The following is a 21,482-nucleotide window of genomic DNA, read 5'->3' as shown; positions in this document are numbered from 1 at the left end:
TTTTTTCCCCCCCCAGGGATATGTACCCTTGTTTATTCACAAGATCAAACACAAACACATCCTGGCTAAGAACTATTTTTCTCAAATTCCAATCCTGAATGCATTTATACTTGATGATGTTGAAACAGATGAGATCAGAAAGAAACATGAGCCAGAGACATCTCTTAAGATCATCGAATCCCAAAGGCCTAGTTTTCAGAAGACCTAGGAAAATTTGTTGGATGATCAGTATTTTTGTCCACCACTAATAGCATAATACAGAGGTCACACAATATGGATATAACATTTTTTAAATTGATTTTAATTGTTTTTCATAGTATCATACATTGTATAATAAGAAAACATCCCTATATACATGCTTTATTGTTGGACAATTGATGTTAAATTGAAATATGATTTTGTTATTAAAATTAATATTTTAAGATAAAAAGAATGTTTTATATATACTCACATTAACATTTAAAAATTTTTTTTCGGGAGCATGATAATTAAAATGAATAGACAAAAGCTAGGCTAGCCTTCGACTAAGAAACTTATTCTAGATATGTGTAGTTACAGAAGAATAGTCAGTATATGGGTGGGAGGAAATATATACAACTACCTATCTTGAAAATCTTTACAGGTGGGATAAAAGACACTGAGTTTTAATCTAGGGTTTTGGATTTTTCACTTTTTGTTTTCTACTTTCACTTCCCATCCTCCCTCAAATCCTAGAAAACAATGGAAACTATTTATAAACAAACAAGGAAAATTCACATCCCTGCTGGGAACAGGATAGAGAGGGGCCATCTCTTATCTGTGGCAGATAAACTCCTAGTGGGGCAGGAGTGAAAACTCCATAGGAAGAATAAACTAGATGAAGGAGGCCTTGGCTGGTTGGCTCAGTAGTAGAGCGTCGGCCTGGCGTGCAGGAGTCCTGGGTTCGATTCCCAGCCAGGGCACACAGGAGAAGCGCTCATCTGCTTCTCCACCCCTCCCCCTATCCTTCCTCTCTGTCTCTCTTTTCCCCTTCCGCAGCCAAGGCTCCATTGGAGCAAAGATGGCCAGGGCGCTGGGGATGGCTCCATGGCCTCTGCCTCAGGCGCTAGATTGGCTGTGGTTGCGACAGAGCGACGCCCCAGATGGGCAGAACATCGCCCCCTGGCGGGCGTGCCAGGTGGATCCCGGTCGGGCGCATTCGGGAGTCTGTCTGACTGCCTCCCTGTTTCCAGCTTCAGAAAAATACAAAAAAACCCTCAAAACAAAAAAAGAAAAACAACTAGATGAAGGAACTGTACCGATCCCTTTCTCCGATAAACTGAAGGATAACCTTGACCACATGCAAATCAAGAACCTACTGTGATGAACAAGGGCTTGTGAGTCAGTCTTCACAGGAAATAGATGACACAATCCAAATTCGAGGCCATCTGTTTACAGAGGGACTTCCGAAGTGTGGACAGTGTGTAGGGAAACGCAAGGATTAGTGCATAAGCCCAGGGCGGGCACCAGAGACGGTGACTCAACTCTTCGTCTCAGATAAACCTGGGGAGGGAGAGTTCTGAGCACCCAGAGAGAGAGCATAAGGAAGGTCACAGAGAGGATCAGTAACCAAATTTCCAGGGATGAGCCAGCCCTACATGATCTCATGGGTGAGAGCTATCAATACTCTGACCTCACACTCTCCCTTCCTCCAGCCTGCTGCTTGAGTTCTCCATCAGCAGAACCCCACCCACCTCCCCCAAAGCAGAAGAATTATGTAGAAGTCTGTTGACATAATTTGTACAGCTTTAGGACCAAGAGCAGAGTAGATTGTAGGGAGAGTGGATCTAGATGGCTGGATAGAAGACACTGAGCTAGAGAGGAAAAATAAACAGCAAAGATCTATAATTCAAGCAGCAATATTTCACACACATGCAACAAATTATATACGTGTGTATATAAGGTTAACAGCAAGGAAGTACATATAAGAGAGCAACAAGAGTAAAACTATCACAGTGCATACATTTAAACAGGTTAAAATTCTTTAGTAAAGACAAGTTATTTTCATAAGGTATCAAAAGAGTAAACTGTATGCTATGTACCAGATAGAGGACTGCAAATAAAAAGGTTAAAAATTACCAGTCATGTAGACAACAAAAAAAGTGGTGGAAATAATATCAAGGATTAAATTGGGAAGAAAAGCAGCAAAGCAAAAGGAGTTACTTTACCTTGATAAATTCTAATTCACAATAAAAATGAATAATTGATCTTTACTTTAAGTACAAAAGTAAGTTTTAAAAATTCAGGTCAGAATTCTCCATAGACTTCTCATGTTCCTGCATGTTTTCTGAGCAGAGGCACTAGATCTTGTCTGAGACTCATTCTCAAGGGTGTTTGTATAGCAAATGGTCTTGAAAGATATAATGTTTACTGTTTGTTATAAACGCTGCAGGGTCGCTAAGCCCAGGGTTCCTGTCCTGTGACACCCAGCACTGTGGTGCACCTGTCATTGTGAAGAAATTAGGACAAAATGCTGATGTTCTGGCTGCGGCTTTTTCTGTGAATAAATTGTGCTTTATCTCTGACCTGGGAGTCTCGTGCCTTCTGTCGTCTATGAAGTTGTAGCAAGCTAACTTGTCAGCTTGCAACTAGGGTCGCATCCCAGACCCTTCACAGTTCTGAACACAGATAATCTCCTAAGTGAGGAAAAGAGGAGTTCAGAGGTAAGAAATACTGTTTCTCTTTTTCTTTCTTTCCAGGAACATGGGATACTTGACTACAATTCTCTACCCTCTTAAAAGGGAGGCAGGGTTATATATATACCATGCTTTGCCCAACTTATTTCAAGTCATATTGTGTTGCTCTGGAGCTTGGAAGGAATAAATAATTCCCATTCTATAGATCAGCGGTTCTCAACCTGTGGGTCGCGACCCCGGCGGGGGTCGAACAACCAAAACACAGGGGTCGCCTAAAGCCATCGGAAAATACATATTTATTATACAATACATTTTCTGATGGCTTTAGGTGACCCCTGTGTTTTGGTCGTTCGACTCCCGCCGGGGTCGCGACCCACAGGTTGAGAACCGCTGCTATAGATGGTCTTCTAAGGAAAAGAAAAAAAAAGTGAGGCTAGCATATCCTTGCTAGCAAAAGTTGACAAGGATAGTACAAGAAAGAAAATGATCGGCCATTTTCACAATAAAATGGAGGCCAAAACCCTAAACAAAATATTAGCAAGAAAAGTAAAAATATATTAAAAGGTAAAACAAATGGCTTTTGCTGAATAGTCTTCATTTGCCTCTTTAGTTCTACCTTCCACCCTTCTGCTCTCCAGTTTGTGCTCTTGGAGGTTGACCTTTGACATTTGCACTTGTGCCCATGAGAGCATAACGTCTTCCAGTTAACATAAGTCAGTGGGAAAGAGCAGATGCTAAAAATTAGAGCGTATTGGTAAAACCTATGGGACACAGGAAGTGTTAAATGTTTGTTAAATGAAACGTTACTGTTTGCCTTATTTCTTTCATATGCACTATATTGATGGGATACAAAGAGAGTTACCTTTACCTTCCAATGACAGATCATTCTCTTAGTGGCCTAAGTGGTTATTCACTGTAGAATAGTGACATGGCACTGCGGGCATTTGTCCAACAGCCATTGCATTCCAATTTGACCCAAAAGTCATCCCTTATCCTTACTGTGTCCTTTTATTCAGAAGAGACAGAACTCAGCATACAACTACTGCTGCTACTTCGCAGCTCTGAATTTTACAAGTGTTCAAGAAATAATTAGCAACTTTCTGTGGGACTTCCTTAGGAAAAACTTCCCCCCTTTCACAAGAGCTTTATCTGCAAATAGATTGCTCCGTTTCTCCTCCCACTCAGCTGGGCTCCCTGCTAATGCTTGTGTTTGGCAGCTTCTAATGGTCTTCCTAACCTGCATTTATCTTTCCCAAATTAGAACCAGCTGGGCAATTTTAGGAAGACAACAACTCACTAATTCTCTCTTTTCTAATTTAGAAACCCAGTAATTCTCTCAAACTTCAGGAGACTTATTTGGCTTTGAATCAGAGAACTGTATGTGGGCCTAATTTTTTAGGCTTTATTGTTTTATAAATATTCTCTAACAATGGGAAAGTTCTAAAAATACCAGTTATTAGAATTAAAAAAATGTTTTGTATTGTGATAGCTCTATTCTCCTTACCTGTTTTTAAGTTGATATGAACAAAATCAACTGGAGTTGGTCTCCCTTTGTAAGTAAGAAACTATTTAATTTCCATTATACACAGCAGCAAGTGGCCAGGAAAAGGCCCTTGAGTTGGGGGGGGAATTAAGTTGCTTTTGAATAAAGAATAAAGAATTCTTATTTGCTAAACAATAACCCCAGCTGCTTTATATTAACAATGTTTTTGTAATTGTTTTCTTTGGAGAAAACTTGAAGAGAAATTAAATACTTTTAGGACAAATTTTTTTTGTTTGTTTGTTTTAATTTATTTTATTTATTTATTTAATTTTTTTAAAATAAATTTTTATTAATGGTAATGGGATGACATTAATAAATCAGGGTACATATATTCAAAGAAAACATGTCTAGGTTATTTTGTCATTAAATTATGTTGCGTACCCCTCGCCCAAAGTCAGATTGTCCTCCGCCACCCTCTATCTAGTTCTCTGTGCCCCTCCCCCTCCCCCTAACTCTCTCCCTCCCTCCCTCCCATGTCCTCCCTCCCCCCCCACCCTTGGTAACCACCACACTCTTGTCCATGTCTCTTAGTCTCATTTTTATGTTCCACCAATGTATGGAATCATGTAGTTCTTGTTTTTTTCTGATTTACTTATTTCACTCCTTATAATGTTATCAAGATCCCACCATTTTGCTGTAAATGATCTGATGTCATCATTTCTTATGGCTGAGTAGTATTCCATAGTGTATATGTGCCACATCTTCTTTATCCAGTCTTCTAGTGAAGGGCTTTTTGGTTGTTTCCATGTCTTGGCCACTGTGAACAGTGCTGCAATGAACATGGGGCTGGCTACATGTGTCTTCACGTATCAATGTTTCTGAGGTTTTGGGGTATATACCCAGTAGAGGGATTGCTGGGTCATAAGGTAGTTCTATTTGCAGTTTTTTGAGGAACCACCATACTTTCCTCCATAATGGTTGTACTACTTTACAGTCCCACCAACAGTGAATGAGGGTTCCTTTTTCTCCACAGCCTCTCCAACATTTGCTATTACCCGTCATGTTGATAATAGCTAATCTAACAGGAGTGAGGTGGTATCTCATTGTAGTTTTGATTTGCATTTCTCTAATAACTAATGAAGCTGAGCATCTTTTCATATATCTGTTGGCCATTTGTATCTCTTCCTGGGAGAAGTGTCTGTTCATGTCCTCTTCCCATTTTTTCATGGGATTGTTTGTTTGTTTGTTGTTGAGTTTTATGAGTTCTTTGTAAATTTTGGATATTAGGCCCTTATCTGAGCTGTTGTTTGAAAATATCATTTCCCATTTAGTTGGCTGTCTGTTTATTTTTATATCAGTTTCTCTTGCTGAGCAAAACCTTTTTATTCTGATGTAGTCCCATTCATTTATCTTTGCCTTCACTTCTCTTGCCATTGGAGTCAAGTTCATAAAATGTTCTTTAAAACCCAGGACCATGATTTTAGGACCTATGTCTTCTTCTATGTACTTTATTGTTTCAGGTCTTATATTTAGGTCTTTGATCCATTTTGAATTAATTTTAGTACACGGGGACAGGCTGTAGTCGAGTTTCATTCTTTTGCATGTGGCTTTCCAGTTTTCCCAACACCATTTGTTGAAGAGGCTTTCTTTTCTCCATGGTATGTTGTTGGCCCCTTTATCAAAGATTATTTGACCATATATATGTGGTTTTATTTCTGGGCTTTCTATTCTGTTCCATTGGTCTGAGTGTCTATTTTTCTGCCAATACCATGCTGTTTTGATTATCGTGGCCCTATAATATAGTTTAAAGTCAGGTATTGTAATGCCCCCAGCTTCATTCTTTTTCCTTAGGATTGTTTTGGCTATTCGGGGTTTTTTATAGTTCCATATAAATCTGATGATTTTTTGTTCCATTTCTTTAAAAAATCTCATAGGGATTTTGATGGGAATTGCATTAAATTTGTATATTGCTTTGGGTAATATGGCCATTTTGATTATATTTATTCTTCCTATCCAAGAACAAGGAATATTTTTCCATCTCATTGTATCTTTTTTGATTTCCCTTAACAATGCTTTGTAATTTTCATTATATAGGTCCTTTACATTCTTTGTTATGTTTATTCCTAGGTATTTTATTTTTTTTTGTTGCAATCGTGAAGGGGATTATTTTTTTTGAGTTCATTTTCTAATATTTCATTGTTGGCATATAGAAAGGCTATGGACTTTTGTATGTTAATTTTGTATCCTGCAACCTTACTGTATTGGTTTATTGTTTCTAATAATCTTTTTGTGGAGTCCTTTGGGTTTTCGATGTATAGGATCATATCATCAGCAAAAAGTGATAGCTTTACTTCTTCTTTTCCGATATGGATGCCTTTTATTTCTTTGTCTTGTCTGATTGCTCTGGCCAGAACTTCTAGCACCACGTTGAATAAGAGTGGAGAGAGTGGACAACCCTGTCTTGTTCCTGATTTAAGGTAGAAAGTCCTCAGTTTTATGCCGTTTAATAGGATGTTGGCTGATGGTTTATCATATATGGCCTTTATCATGTTGAGATATTTTCCTTCTATACCCATTTTGTTGAGAGTCTTAAACATAAAATTGTGTTGTATTTTATCAAAAGCCTTTTCTGCATCTATTGATAAGATCATGTGGTTTTTGTTCTTTGTTTTGTTGATATGGTGTATTACGTTAACCGTTTTGCGTATGTTGAACCATCCTTGAGATTCTGGGATGAATCCCACTTGATCATGATGTATTATTTTTTTAATATGTTGTTGTATTCGGTTTGCCAGTATTTTGTTTAGTATTTTAGCATCTGTATTCATTAGAGATATTGGTCTGTAGTTTTCTTTCTTTGTGCCATCCTTGCCAGGTTTTGGTATGAGGGTTATGTTGGCCTCATAAAAAGTGTTTGGAAGTATTGCTTCTTCTTCAATTTTTTGGAAGACTTTGAGTAGAATAGGAACCAAGTCTTTGAATGTTTGATAGAATTCACTAGTATAACCGTCTGGGCCTGGACTTTTTTGGGGAGGTTTTTAATAGTTTTTTCTATTTCCTCCCTGCTGATTGGTCTGTTTAGGCTTTCTGCTTCTTCATGAGTCAGTCTAGGAAGGTTGTATTGTTCTAGGAATTTATCCATTTCTTCTAGATTGTTGTATTTGGTGGCATATAATTTTTCATAGTATTCTACAATAATTCTTTGTATATCTATGATGTCTGTGGTGATCTCTCCTCTTTCATTTTGGATTTTATTTATTTGAGTCCTGTGCCTTTTTTCCTTGGTGAGTCTTGCCAAGGGTTTGTCAATTTTGTTGATCTTTTCAAAGAACCAGCTCCTTGTTTTATTGATTTTTTCTATAGTTTTTCTGTTCTCTATTTCATTTATTTCTGCTCTGATTTTTATTATCTCCTTTCTTCGGCTGGTTTTGGGTTGTCTTTGTTCTTCTTTTTCTAGTTCCTTAAGGTGTGAAGTTAAGTGGTTCACTTGGGCTCTCTCTTGTTTGTTCATATAGGCCTGAAGTGATATGAACTTTCCTCTTATTACTGCTTTTGCTGCATCCCAGAGATTCTGATATGTCGTATTTTCATTTTCATTTGTCTGTATATATCTTTTGATCTCTGCGCTTATTTCTTCTTTGACCCATTCATTTTTTAGAAGTATGTTGTTTAGTTTCCACATTTTTGTGGGTTTTTCCCCCTCTTTTTTGCAGTTGAATTCTAGTTTCAAGGCTTTATGATCAGAAAATATGCTTGGTACAATTTCAATTTTTCTAAATTTGCTGATATTGTCTTTGTGGCCCAACATATGGTCAATTCTTGAGAATATTCCATGTACACCAGAGAAAAATGTATACTCTGTCGTTTTGGGATGAAGTGTCCTGTAGATGTCTATCATATCCAGGTGTTCTAGTATTTCGTTTAAGGCCACTATATCTTTATTGATTCTCTGTTTGGATGACCAATCTAGAGCCATCAGCGGTGTATTGAGGTCTCCAAGTATGATTGTATTTTTGTTAGTTTTTGTTTTAAGGTCAATAAGTAGCTGTCTTATATATTTTGGTGCTCCTTGGTTTGGTGCATATATATTAAGGATTGTTATGTCTTCTTGATTCAACTTCCCCTTAATCATTATGAAATGACCATTTTTGTCTCTGAGTACTTTTTCTGTCTTGTAGTCAGCATTATTAGATATGAGTATTGCTACGCCTGCTTTTTTTTGGGTGTTGTTTGCTTGGAGTATTGTTTTCCAGCCTTTCACTTTGAATTTGTTTTTATCCTTGTTGCTTAGATGTGTTTCTTATAGGCAGCATATAGTTGGATTTTCTTTTTTAATCCATTCTGCTACTCTGTGTCTTTTTATTGGTAAGTTTAATCCATTTACATTTAGTGTAATTATTGACACTTGTGGGTTCCCTACTGCCATTTTATAAATTGCTTTCTGTTAGTTTTGTATCTAGTTTGATTCTTCTCTTTTGTTTTTCTATCATTTGTTTTTGTTTGTTTCTGTTCCATACTTCTTTCCTCTGTTGCTACCTTTTTTAAGTCAAGTGTTTTTGTGGTGGTTTTTTCAAGGGTGGTTACCATTAAGTAATGAGAAGGGTACCTACCATATTCATTGTAGTACCCTATCTTATAAGTATTTCTGCACTTCATCATCCTTTGCCACTGTTAATCTCCATCCTCTCCCCCCTTTTTTTCCTTTGTTGTCACAGTTTAAGTTTGGTTTTATTGTGTTCTTGGTGGAGCTGTTACTTGTGGTGTTGTATTCTTTTGTTCTTTGAATCTGGTTGGAAAACCCCCTTTAGTATTTCCTGGAGTGGGGGCTTTCTGTTGATAAATTCTCTCATCTTTTCTGTATTTGTGAATGTTTTTATATCTCCTTCATACTTGAAGGATAGCTTTGTGGGTATAGTATTCTTGGCTGAAAGTTCCTCTCTTTCAGGGCTTTAAATATTGGGGTCCACTCTCTTCTAGCTTGTAGAGTTTCTGCTGAGAAATCTGATGATAATCTAATAGGCCTTCCTTTATATGTTGTACTCTTCTTTTCCCTGGCTGCCTTGAGAATTTTTTCTTTGTCATTGGTTTGTGTCATCTTTATTATGATGTGCCTTGGAGTGGGTTTGTTGGGGTTAAGAAAACTCGGTGTTCTGTTTGCTTCTTGAATTTGAGGCTTTAGTTCTTTCCACAGGCTTGGGAAGTTCTCGTCTATTATTTGTTTGAGTATATTCTCCATTCCATTTTCTTTCTCTTCTCCCTCTGATATACCTATTATTCTTATGTTATTCTTTCTGATGGAGTCAGACAATTCCTGTAGGGCTTTCTCGTTTTTTATTATTTTTGAGTCTCTTTCTTCTTCTCTCTGTTGTGCCTCAAGTTGTTTGTCTTCTATTTCACTAATCCTATCCTCAATCTGGGCTGTTCTGTTAGCTAAGCTTGTTACCTCGTTTTTCAGCTCGTGAATTGAGTTTTTCATTTCTGTTTGATTTGTTTTAATAGTTTCAATTTCCTTGGTAATATATTCTTTGTGTTGAGTTGTTTTCTGATCTCCCTATATTGCCTTTCTGTGTTTTCTTGTATATCTCTGAGTATTTTTAAGATTTCTATTTTAAATTCTTTGTCATTTAGCTCCAAGGCTTCCAATATGTTAAGTCTTTTCTCCATAGATTTTTCCACATCTATTTGTGTTACCTCTCTTTCTTTTGTATCCATAATATTCGATTTTCTCTTTCTTATTGGCATCTGAGGGTGGTCTTGTTGATAGCACTAATTAGAATTAATAAAGAGTAAAAAGTAAAAAAAAAAAAAAAAAGGTAAAAGGTAAAACACCCCACAAAAAAAACAGTAATAATTTATTATCCCCCTTTTTTTTTTTCTTCTTTTTCCCTCCTCTCCCCTCCTCAGGGAAATATCGTGCTTATAATGGAGGGCCTGATTTGGGGTGAAGAGTTCAAGGGGCAAAAAAAGGGAGTAGGGACCTACTAAATGCAAAAAAAAAAAAAAGAAGAAAATTTTAGACAAGCATAAGATGATTTGCTTGTAAGTGATGGTCAACTAAGAGATATAATAAGAGGGATAAGAGGGAACCAGAAAAAAGGACCAAAAAAAGAATAATAAAGAAGAAAAAAAATAAAAATAATAAGTAAAAATCTGTTGTATTAAGTGGAGCGAAGACTAAATACAATGGAGACCTTGGGTTGGGAGGACCCAAAATGCCACAAAAATAAACAAACAAGAAAAAAACAAAAACAAAAGCAAAAAAGAAAAATAAAGCCAAAAAAAGCCTTGAGTCCGAAATTAACTAATTTGTTCGTGATTGAGGATTAAATGGGAGGAAAGTAAAACGAGAAAAGAAAAAACGAATAGAAAGGAAAAAATAAGAAAAAGAGAAAAACGAAGGAAGAAATAAAAAAGGAAGAGAAAAAAAACAAAATAAAGCAAATAAAAAAAAAAACAAAAGAGGAGAGAGTGAGAGTTAAGTGTTTTGGAGTATAACCTTAAAGGAGGGTGAGGATGAAGAAGAGAAATAAAATGTAACACTTATGGGTAGTGTAGTTCAAGAAAAGGGAAGCATAAGATGGGCAGAGAATAGAAGGACCGAGGTGGAGGAAATAAAGGCAATAAGATAGAAGAAACAAACAACAACAACAAAAAAATTAGTGGAACAAGTTGTAAAGTCTGTGGATTTTTCTTGATTTTGAGAGGTTAACTTCTTCCTTTTTCTTTTCTCTCCCTCTTCCTGGTCGGTGACTCTGTACCCCAGGCTCTGCCCCTGTGTCACACTTAGGTAGGGATTTGCAGTTGATGGGATTCTATGGCAATGTCATATAATTGGCTTTAGTCTTGCTGGTAGTCAAGGCTTGTTGGCGTTTGCAGGGTCCAACGATGAGAGAGTTTGCTTTCCTGGATTCTCTCTCCTAGTCCCCCCTTCCTGAATTAGCAGCCTGGTAATCCAGCTATAAGGCTGCAACTGCTTCTGCCTGGGGGAGTAAGAGGCTCAAAGAGCTGGGAAATCCCCACTCTATCCCCACTCAGTGCAAGGCTTTGGGAAAGGCTCTGGCAGTCAGGGCCTCCAGTGTAATCAGGCGGGGGTGGGAGTCAATTGTTGTCAAGGTGACTGTTCAGCGCCTAGCATTCAGTTGGACCTCTCAACCCAGGCTTTCCACACTTTGTAGCCTGTTTTGGCTGGGAAGAAGAGGCACTAGTCTCTGCTTGTGACTAGTGTAGTATAGATCTTATTATCTGCCAAGTCCTTCTTGTTAGCGTTTATCCCTGAATATGGAGGCTCTATCAATCAGAAGTTGCCCCCGCCCCTTTAGCGAGAGGCACTAAAAAATATCACGCCTCTTGTCTTGGGTCGCTGAACTGAGAGAGATCTTATCAATTAGAACCGAGGGTGCGCAGATTTCATGGGTTAAGCTAATTTCAGTGATTGGGTCGCAGCTGTGCTCCCGAAGGTATTTTAGGCTGCTTGCTCACGCCCCTCCCCCAACGCTTGATTGTTAGCTTGAATGGCTGGGTGAGGTGCCCCGCCCACGGAGAGAATCTCCCAAGTAGAAGACCACCCTGGTGCCTCTCCCGCTTGCCCTGCTGCTGGCGGCTGGATCGCACCAGGCGCAGGATAATGGGGCACCCTGGGTGTGCGGGTCAGTAGGGCGCTCTGGGCGTGTGGAATGCCCAGGGCACGCGCGTGAATGGGGTGCTCCGGGCACCGGTGGCTGGCGACTCTCACTCGCAGTGCGCAGGCCACTGGGAACGTTAGTGGTGCTCGCTCTGCAACCGGACCGGGCGCACGCCGGCGGCTGCTCGCGCTCCGGAGTGTGGGCGGTGCTCGCTCTGCAACCATACCGGGCGCGCGCCCGCGGCTGCTCGCGGCTCCCGAGTGTGGGCTGACTCACCACAGGCGCACTCCCTCGCAGCTTGAATGAACGTCGCTGTGGTAGCTTCCTCCACACCCTCGTCTCTCAGATTCAAGTGATAACAGTCCTTTCGCTTTCAGTTTGTGTGGAACTCCAGAATGCTCCGAGGATAAATTTTTCTGTTTCTAGTTGATAAATTTGTTGTGATTTAGGGGAGATCTGTCGGACGCGCTGCTCACGGCGCCATTTCCGTGACGTCACCTTAGGACAAATTTAATGTCTGTTGTTTTTCCCAGCTTTTTAATTACATTATTATTTGACCTAACTCATCTCAATCTGCCTTTTAAATCATCATTTTCTTGTGAATAACTCTCAAAGGACACTTGATTATGTAAGCCAAAATGTCACATACTGGCCAGGCTCCCTCTGGGAGGTATGGAGATGCAGAGAATGAAAACAGCCTTGGGTATTTGACAAATCATAACACTACTTTGTTTTAAAAACATTAATACACTAATAAAATGCTATGATAAGAATAGTAAAAACAGTCACGTTATTATATATTTTCACAAAAGCTATATTTTACAAGACAAATTTGACAAGCTGGGACTCAGAAGGAAGATCCATAAATCTCCCAGTATAACTATAGGGGGAAAAACCTTTTATTCTCTTCTAGGTTCTTCAGGTGGTCTAATAATTAAATTGACATAAGACAGATTAACAGGAGAAAAACATTTAATTTCGTATGTAGGGGAGCTCAAAGACACGAGACACAAGGGCAAGTCAGGCAATTGAGTCTGAGAAGCCATCTTGAGCTAAGGAGTGGGATGAGGGCCTGGGACTTCAAAGGGGAGGAGGGTACATTACGAGATGGTAAGAAGAGCACATGTTTGGTAATAAGATGTTTGCCTGATACACCCATAGGTCATTCAGATCAAAAGTTCTCAGGCTCTCTTTCTGGGCCAGACCACTACCTAAATTCTTTTAGGTAGTTAGTGGAAAGGTAAAAGTTTTTCTTGAATCTGCTGGGTCTTGATTTCCTTCAGCTCAAAACAATCCACTTGCCAAAGCAGCACATCTTGGGGCGGCCTATTCTGCACCCCTTCATCTCTATAGTTTTTTATTTCTGTAGCGAGTCTTTTTTTTTTTTTTTATCATCAAGATAAAAAAGAGTGGAGATGAACTCTTGTTCCCTGTCCTTTAATCAGGGAATGAGTTGGTTATGGGGAAGACCATTGGAAATGATCAACTGAATCTTCCCATTGCTTACCCTGAAAAAAGGAAGTAACTAATATTCTGTATGAGTTACTATGCATTCCAAATACTTGTACTTAGGAAACTCCAATACCTTCCCTTATGAACCTTTTGCACAGTCTCCAAATCCTGCCCTTTGGGGAATTTCTGTTATATAACCAACCTCCTTAGGTCACAGACTAGGGCTATTTATGTCCTCTGTCCATTTGAAATGAAGGGGAAGAACCACTTTTATCATCTTTTATATAATAACCTCTTTTTTTTTTGATACCTAGAAGTTTTACTTAACTTTTTCACCTGATGTTTATTCCTCGTTTCCACAGACATTATTATCAAACATTTTGAGATTTCTCTTCAAAGGAACAGACTACAGAAATCCAGTTACACCCCAGTCCCTTAACTCCAGCTTTGCTCTATGGAGGATGCCACCAAGAATTTTTTTCCCAAGGTCATTCCTAATTTCAGGTGACAAAACACAGGCGACCTGCTGTAGCTATATTGACAGAGGCCTCCTATTTCTTGTTAACTCTGAGTCCATAGTTGGTTTCTCTGTAAATCTTCCCGTCTGAAACAAACTGTTCAGGAAGGATACGTAAACCGACATGAGGCTAAGGTTTCTCAGCACAAGTCGTTTATCAAACCTCTATTTTACTATTCTTCATTCCATCTATTAAAATTCATAGCTGCAAACTCTATGAACATTGGAGGTAAATTTAGGCCTTAATGGAGGACGTCACTCACAAGGCAAGATAATTTAAGGACAGTTCCTTTGCCTTTGAATTTTAAAGCACTGCATTGGGAGGAAAGAAATGTTGCTAGTGTAAATTTATGTATGACTATGCTTTTGAAAAGTATCTTTAGAATGAACATATGGATCACAGAGATCCTAGAATAAGCTGGGATAATTGAAAAAGTGTTTATTTTTACTTCAGTTTATTTTTAAAGATGAATTTATTCACTTTATTAGCCATAAGAGCCAAAACTACATTTCCATGGGATAAAGACGCGTATGGTGATCCCAATGCTTGAAGACAATTATCTGCTACCGTATTTAAAGTTATAGAATGATCTCATTTGACCCTCTGAGAAAACAGTGTTAAATATTAAATATTAAACCATTGTGCCTAGTTTCAGTTAGGACAGTAGAGATGGGGATGAAGGAGAAAGGGCAAAGGGCAAAGGGCATGCTGCAGCCCCTTGAAATAAGGTCTACAGATGCACCCCCTGGACAAGAGCATTCCTGCTCTGTTGACGAGGGCTTCGCCACAACACCCACCTAGATACTCAGGAGCCTGGATAGTATAAACTTCGTTCTGAAGGATTGAGTGTCCCATTGAGTATTGGGGATTCTAGACTATGAGAGAAGTAACAAATAGTTATTGGAAGACAACTGGAAGTGCCTGCTATAACGAGATCATTTTATCCTATTTCTGTACTTCACTGATTACCAAGGATCTCAACTCTGTGAGAGGATGTCACATGTTAACAAGCATTAGTATGATGGGGCAGCCCAAGGGAACATGGGGTTGATTGAACAGTTCTGTTTGGGCATTGATGTAACTGTAATGTTAGCTATATGACTATATGAAAACCGACAAAACTATACAACACAGAGAGATACTTTTATTTTATGTAAACAAAAAAGTTAGCAGTGATGGGGATGGAACCAAAGATGGAAGACAAACTGTGAGAAATGGCCTTGACTGTATTTCCAGTGAATGGCATAACCACACTGAAGCAGGTAGGAACAAAAGAAGCTCTGACCCGAGTCATTTGGAAAAGCAGAGTTTTGACTGGATACTGTACAACTGATGACAAAATTACTGTATATAAACACTGTACATTGCTTGGTAAACATCCATCCTACAGGAGCATGGGTTAGCAATATTGAAACTGCTTTACGTGTAAACTAGGATTGAACAAATAAGTTAATATTATGTATGTCAGCAAGGCTTCTCAGTATTAGAGAAAGACATTATCTATAAGGAAAGGAGAGGGTTAGAATTGAACCCTGGGTTACTAAATTGGAGTCAGAGACATCAGTATAAACTCATATTTCAACATATGCAAAGAGGTCGATACAGAAATAAATATGTATGTGAAAGTAAGTGTCTACACACACATTTCTTAGTTCTGTTCAGGGAGGAGTCATACAAGCTTTGACATCCCAACAACACTGAGCACACTTAGTGCCTAGATCTTTGTTCTTAAATATCTTTCGCTATTAAAGGAACAAGGGTTCTTTGGAGAAGTGGCTGAATCTAGGACTGGGGCAGGTAAAATGCAAGATGAGCCTGGAATATTCTGTAGTTCCAGAAAGAAGGGAAGTGAAAAAGGATAGAAGCTTGTCAAAAGAACACTGGAACCAACCTGTATGAGCTTCTAATGGCTAAAGCTGGAACAATTTGAGAAAAATAAATAAATAACAATCATACTGGATTATAACCTGTAATGGTTAATTTTATATGTCAAATTGGTTGGGTCATGGTCCCCAGATGTTTGGTTAAACATTGTTCTGGATGTTTCTATGGTGTTTTGTTTGTTTAGTGAGATTAACATTTAAATTGGTAGATTTTGAGTAAAGCAGATTACCTTCCATAATGTGAGTTGGTCTCATCTAATTAGCTGAAGGCTTGGCTAGGGCAAAGGCTGACCACTCCATGGGCAAGAAGGAATCCTGCAAGGTAACTATCTTTGGCTGCTCCCTGGTTCTCCAGCCTGTTGGCCTCCTCTGCAGATTTTGGACTTTCACCTTCTCAATAGTGTGAGTTATTCCTTAGAATAAATCTCTCTCACTTGACCTGTGGTGGCGCAGTGGATAAAGCGTTGACCTGGAACACTGATGTTGCTGGTTCAAAACCCTATACTCGTCTGGTCAAGGCACATATGGGAGTTGATGCTTCCTGCTCCTCTCCCCTTTTTCTCTCTCTCTCTCTCTCTCTCTCTCTTCTCTAAAATGAATAAAAATAAAATAAAATAAAAGAGTAAAAAAAACCCCTCTCTCTCTCTAGCTGTATATATACATTCTGTTGGCTCCGTTTCTCTGGAGAAGCCTGACTAATGCATAACCGAAAGAACAAAATAAACATCCATGAGTCCATCATGATAGAAATAACTAAGTAAATAAATGGAGAAGAATAGATAAGTATTTTTTACAAGAGTATTTCAATTACTAAATGAAGAAGGATTAAGGGAAACAGAAAATCACCATTAGAATATCAGAGTAAGAGTTGTGTGGGCAAGAGCCATCCATAGACACTAAACTAAATGGATGATGCCTTCTCATTTCTGTGGAATTCTTCCATGCAATCTATGACCTCTATCTTACCATGAGAAAACAGCAGAACAACCCAGATCACAGGCCATTCTAGAAAATAATAGACCAGTCCTCCCCCACGAGTGTCAAAATAATGAAAGGTAGGGGAAGACCAAGGAGCTGTCACAGGTTGGAGGAGACTAAAGGGAACCTAACAACTAAATGCAGTGTGGTTTCCTGCATAGAATCCTGGAGTGGGAAAGGGATGTTAGTGAAAAAACAGGCTATCCAGATAAGTGTATCATTGTTAGTATTAGGTGCTAGTATTGCAGTAATATTAATTTTTTTAGTTTTGATAATTATACCAAAGTCATGCAAGCTATTAATTGTAGGAAAAGTTGGGGAAAGGGCAGAGGAAACCCTTTGTATTTTTATCTTCTCTAAAAGTCTAAAATTATTTCAATATAAAATATGCTGAAGATGTGTTATATTGAGAGTCCATCAGATACATTTAATGGAGTGCTATGAGTTTTATTTTAAAGTTTAGTGCTTACTTTATGCTAGAATTTATATAATTCAACTGTTTTCAAACATATAACAAATTTTAAATTTCAACATAAAAATGTTTAAGATGTACAAAGTTTTCAAAATTCCTTTGGAAGGTATCTGAGCAAAAGCCTTTGAAGTCTATTGGTCTAGGTGACTTGTTTGAAGCTATTTTTGCTCACCAAACCCACTACCTCTTTGCTTAGATGGTAAATTTATTTGCGTGGCTTGGGGTTGCTCTGAGAGAGTATACTGACGTGTCAGTGCAATCATAAAGCACATGTGGGCCTCCCTGCTGGGCCAGGCAGGTGAAATGAATGAGTGAAGCTGACCAGGTATAAGAATAACAACAGTGTTAAGTGTATGGAGTAATGGTGACCAACACAAGGCCTCCTTGATCCCTGGCGGGCAGGAGGGGCTAAACCAAAATGCATGTGCCCTATCAAGGGCAACCATGGGGGGTTCTGATTAGTCAAGAAGAGCCAGAATTATGTCTATTCACATGACCTCTCCCAGTCTTTAGAGTTGGAAGGTAACATAAAGCACTTAAAAATGTGATGCAGGCCAAACCAAGCATATATGCTTGTCTTTACCTTTCTTGTGTCCAGTTTTACCCCTATCTATTTCTTTTCCCATATTTCCTAAAGTAGCTGATGTAGAAATGTAGATCTTTTTAATATTTGTGTAATAATTTTATATGCCACTTGTTCTAACTTTCAAGAACAATTCCAAAATTGAAAAATGCAATACAATGAAACCAAACCACAGAAACTTGGTTGAATTTTACTTGCAAATAATCCAGTAATTTCATTCATTGATTAAAAAGTTTACTATCCCAATAATAATATTAATAATAATAATAATAGTAATTGAGTATTTTCTATGTGTTGAAACACCATTTATTTTGTGTGGTTTAATGTGGACTGAATCATTTAATTCTCAAAACAATTCTGCGAGTCAGGTTGTATTATGAATTGTTCTACAGATGAGGAAACAGAGGCTTAATGAGGCTCAATTATCTGCTGAGAGTACAGAGCGGACTGTCCCTAGAGCCAAGCTCTTAACCAGGGGTTCCCAAACTACAGCCCGTGGGCCGCATGCGGCCCCCTGAGGCCATTTATCCGGTCCCCACCGCACTTCCGGAAGGGGCACCTCTTTCATTGGTGGTCAGTGAGAGGAGCATAGTTCCCATTGAAATACTGGTCAGTTTGTTGATTTAAATTTACTTGTTCTTTATTTTAAATATTGTATTTGTTCCTGTTTTGTTTTTTTACTTTAAAATAAGATATGTGCAGTATGCATAGGGATTTGTTCATAGTTTTTTTTATAGTCCGGCCCTCCAACAGTCTGAGGGACAGTGAACTGGCCCCCTGTGTAAAAAGTTTGGGGACCCCTGCCATGACTCTGAATCGGGCAAGACCCCCACAGGGCAGAGTTGCCAGGTAAAACTAACAGAATGCACACTTAAATTTAAATATTCATTATATTTGCTAAATCTGGCAATTCTACTATTGGGGTAATTCTTTGATTTTTTTGTACCCCCAATTATTTGGCAAAAAGGTTGAGAAATAAAGAGAAGTTTGACTAGAACTCAAAATTTTATTTATATATTTGCATCTTTTTAAATAAACTTCCTTTGTTCCCTTCCCCATGCCTTTTCATTCTCAAAAGCTTTAAAGTGCAGCAAAACCAAACCAGACAGACCATGGTGACATTTGTTAATGGTGCTTTAATTTCATTTTATTTGTGCTTAGCTATATAAATAATTTATATCAGTACAATGGGTATCGCAAGACAAGCTGTATCATGTTCCAACCAACTTCCTAAGCCCTGCTAGAGCAGCAGAAGGTGTTGTTCTGCTTCCCAATCTAGATTCCAGGTATCATCTGTTGAGTGTCTTATGTTTTAAAATAAATTTAGAAAATTGACATGCTAGTGCTCCTGGTCAATGCTTTAGGTCAAGGAGGGACTTTGAGGTCCTACTTTGTGTTTATGTTGAATTTAAATCTCCTTCTGGGCAAGGCACCAAGAAAAACCAACCTGGGAACCCAAGTGTCATGCCAATATGGAGGAAGGAGTGTGTTGGGTGAGAGCTGATCATCTGGGAGGGAGACTTGGGAAGGAGACAGGCAGAGTGCTCTGACTGCTCAGTATACCCAGGGAGCAACAGTTTGATGGTGCTAGTCCCTGTATTGCCAGGCTGACTCAGATTTCAAGCTCTTTTCTCTTTCTGACGTTAATTTTACTTGCCATGTCATCATTCTAATTTTTACCCACCTCCTTTTTTTTTTTTTTTCCTGGAACTGATCACTTGTTCACTACATATATCTTCAGAAGTGTTCTTTATGGTTATTATGGAAATAGTGATCGGGAAGGGAGGATGGGTAGGGGATTTCATGGGTTAGTCATTCAGCCAGAATTTATATTTTCAGCATAATTTATTCTGGCTACAGACTTTGGAAGCAAACATCTCCATTTTTAAATTTTATTTTTAGGCACAAGTTTGAAGTGAGACGGCATAAAGTTTCCCCCTTACAAGTCTCATAAGTATACCAAAAGCATTTGCTATGGGAGTGAAGGGCAAATTGACTCACCAAAGGTCCAGTGGGAGGACCATTCAGACCTGGAAAGTGGCTGGGTCGCCCTTGCCTCCTCCATGTGCTCCCCTGTTCTGTGGCGCTTTTCTGGTCTTAACTACCTGAGTCTGAGTCTCTCATGTGACATTCTGTTTTCCCACCAGGGTACTCCATCCGGGTGTTCTCTTTCCCTAATTCTGTAATGGTAAATAGTCTATTGGGACTTTTTACCTTGATTGGGGGATATTTTACTACATTTTATTTTCCCAGAAGATTACTAATTTCTACTAGAATTTCAAATTTGGTTCCATAGAATTATGCAAAGTTACCCAGTCAATTTGATAGCCTTGTGTTTCTTGATCATGTTTTCAATATATCTTTGCTTTTAAAATTCATAAGAAACATATTTTATAATCAGTATTGAAGTCTTGTGTGGTGTCTAAATATTTTATTACTTATTTCTGATTCTTCCTCACGCTGGCTTACATGTTTGATAACTTATTATTTTGAACTAATACTTTGCTGAATTTAATCTGAGAGGCATGAATTAAGAACAATTTTTTCCAGAAAATATTTTCTATGTCTGGGACCCAGAGGGCACCATCAGTCTGCCTCTATAGACACAGAGTTACAGCACCCAAGTGACCTGTTCTGGAGAGAATGTGTTGCCCTACCGCAGGGAGTGGGCTAAACAGACCACCGCCAGCTCTTAGCCATCTCGGTTCTGCTCAGTTCTAAAAAGCTACTGCATCTGAGATTACAAAACTGGTAGAACAGCCTGCCTGCTGTGGTCCAACTTGGGAGGCTCTGACAGGCAATGCCCTGCTGTTGCTGAATTTGTCACACCTGCATCACAAGTCATCTCCGCCCAGTCTGGCCCCTTTTTCCTTTCCTTGGCAGGACTGACCTCCTATAAGCAACTCTCTCTCTCTTTTACCGAGAGAAAGAGAGAAGGAGGGACAGATAGGCTGGAAATGAGAGAGATGAGAAGCATCAATTCTTCATTGCAGCACCTTATCTGTTCATTGATAGCTTTCTCATATGTGCCTTGTACCTGACTCCCACAAGTGCCTGACCAGGATCCACAGGGCAACCTCTACTAGGCCAATGCTTGGACCAGCTGAGCTACTGACTGTGGGAGAGGAAGAGTGAGAGAGGGGGGAGAGGGTGGAAAAGCAGATGGTCGCTTCTCATGTGTGTCCTCACCGGGATCGAACTCAGAACTTCTACATGCCGGGCCAAGGCTTTACTGACTGAGCTAACCAGCCAGGACCAACTCTCTCAAACTCTTACCTCAGTCATACTTCTGAAGAACCCAACCTGCAATAAACCCCTTTAATTCAATTTATTGCCATAGGTTTTTCTTGACCTTGCCAATAACTTATCCGCATCCCAGGCAGGTCTATGGTTAGGTATGCCAAATAAGACTGTTATTACATTCCCTTCCCCCAACTCAGAACTGTACTGGGCACAGAGAGGTTTTAAGTGCCCTTTGAGATTTTGCTTCAGGTAAGCAGATGGACTTCTATCCGTTGACAAAAGGTGTGGCTTTTTGTGTGTTGGGGGGGGGGGAGTTCTCAAGTTTATTTTCCTTTCTCCCACTCTGTAGAGACCCAATGCCCAAGTCACTGGCTCCCACACAGCCTGGCAATTAATCCCCCAAACTCTAGATCCTGGATGAATTTAATCTTGAGAATTGCAAGGAGCCTGAAGGAAGAGAAGTCTTCTTTCCACAGAAGATTTATATTTGGTTTTCCCAGATGCCCAGAACTGCCAATCAGGATCACCTTAAATGGAACTGTCAACGTGCAACGTTAGGGTCTCACTGGAGATATGAATTCCTCCGGAGTCCGC

General features: G+C 39.1%; 1 protein-coding gene across 4 annotated transcripts in view; it reads left to right on the top strand.

Annotated features, from left to right (window-relative positions):
• IQUB (IQ motif and ubiquitin domain containing) overlaps positions 1-1,335 on the top strand; it is a 48,567-nt gene extending 47,232 nt beyond the window's left edge. For all 4 annotated transcript variants that reach the window (XM_066262201.1, XM_066262200.1, XM_066262197.1 and 1 more), the window contains one exon: positions 17-1,335. In XM_066262201.1, coding sequence (XP_066118298.1) covers positions 17-208 — 192 coding nt within the window. In that variant the 3' untranslated portion in view covers positions 209-1,335. The remainder of the gene's footprint in view (positions 1-16) is intronic.
• The last annotated feature ends 20,147 nt before the right edge of the window (positions 1,336-21,482 follow it).

The sequence above is a fragment of the Saccopteryx bilineata genome, chromosome 2 (assembly GCF_036850765.1).
Source record: "Saccopteryx bilineata isolate mSacBil1 chromosome 2, mSacBil1_pri_phased_curated, whole genome shotgun sequence".
Lineage (NCBI taxonomy): Eukaryota > Metazoa > Chordata > Mammalia > Chiroptera > Emballonuridae > Saccopteryx > Saccopteryx bilineata.
The sequence above is the reverse complement of the archived record's forward strand: the minus strand, read 5'-3'. Positions and strand labels throughout refer to the sequence as shown.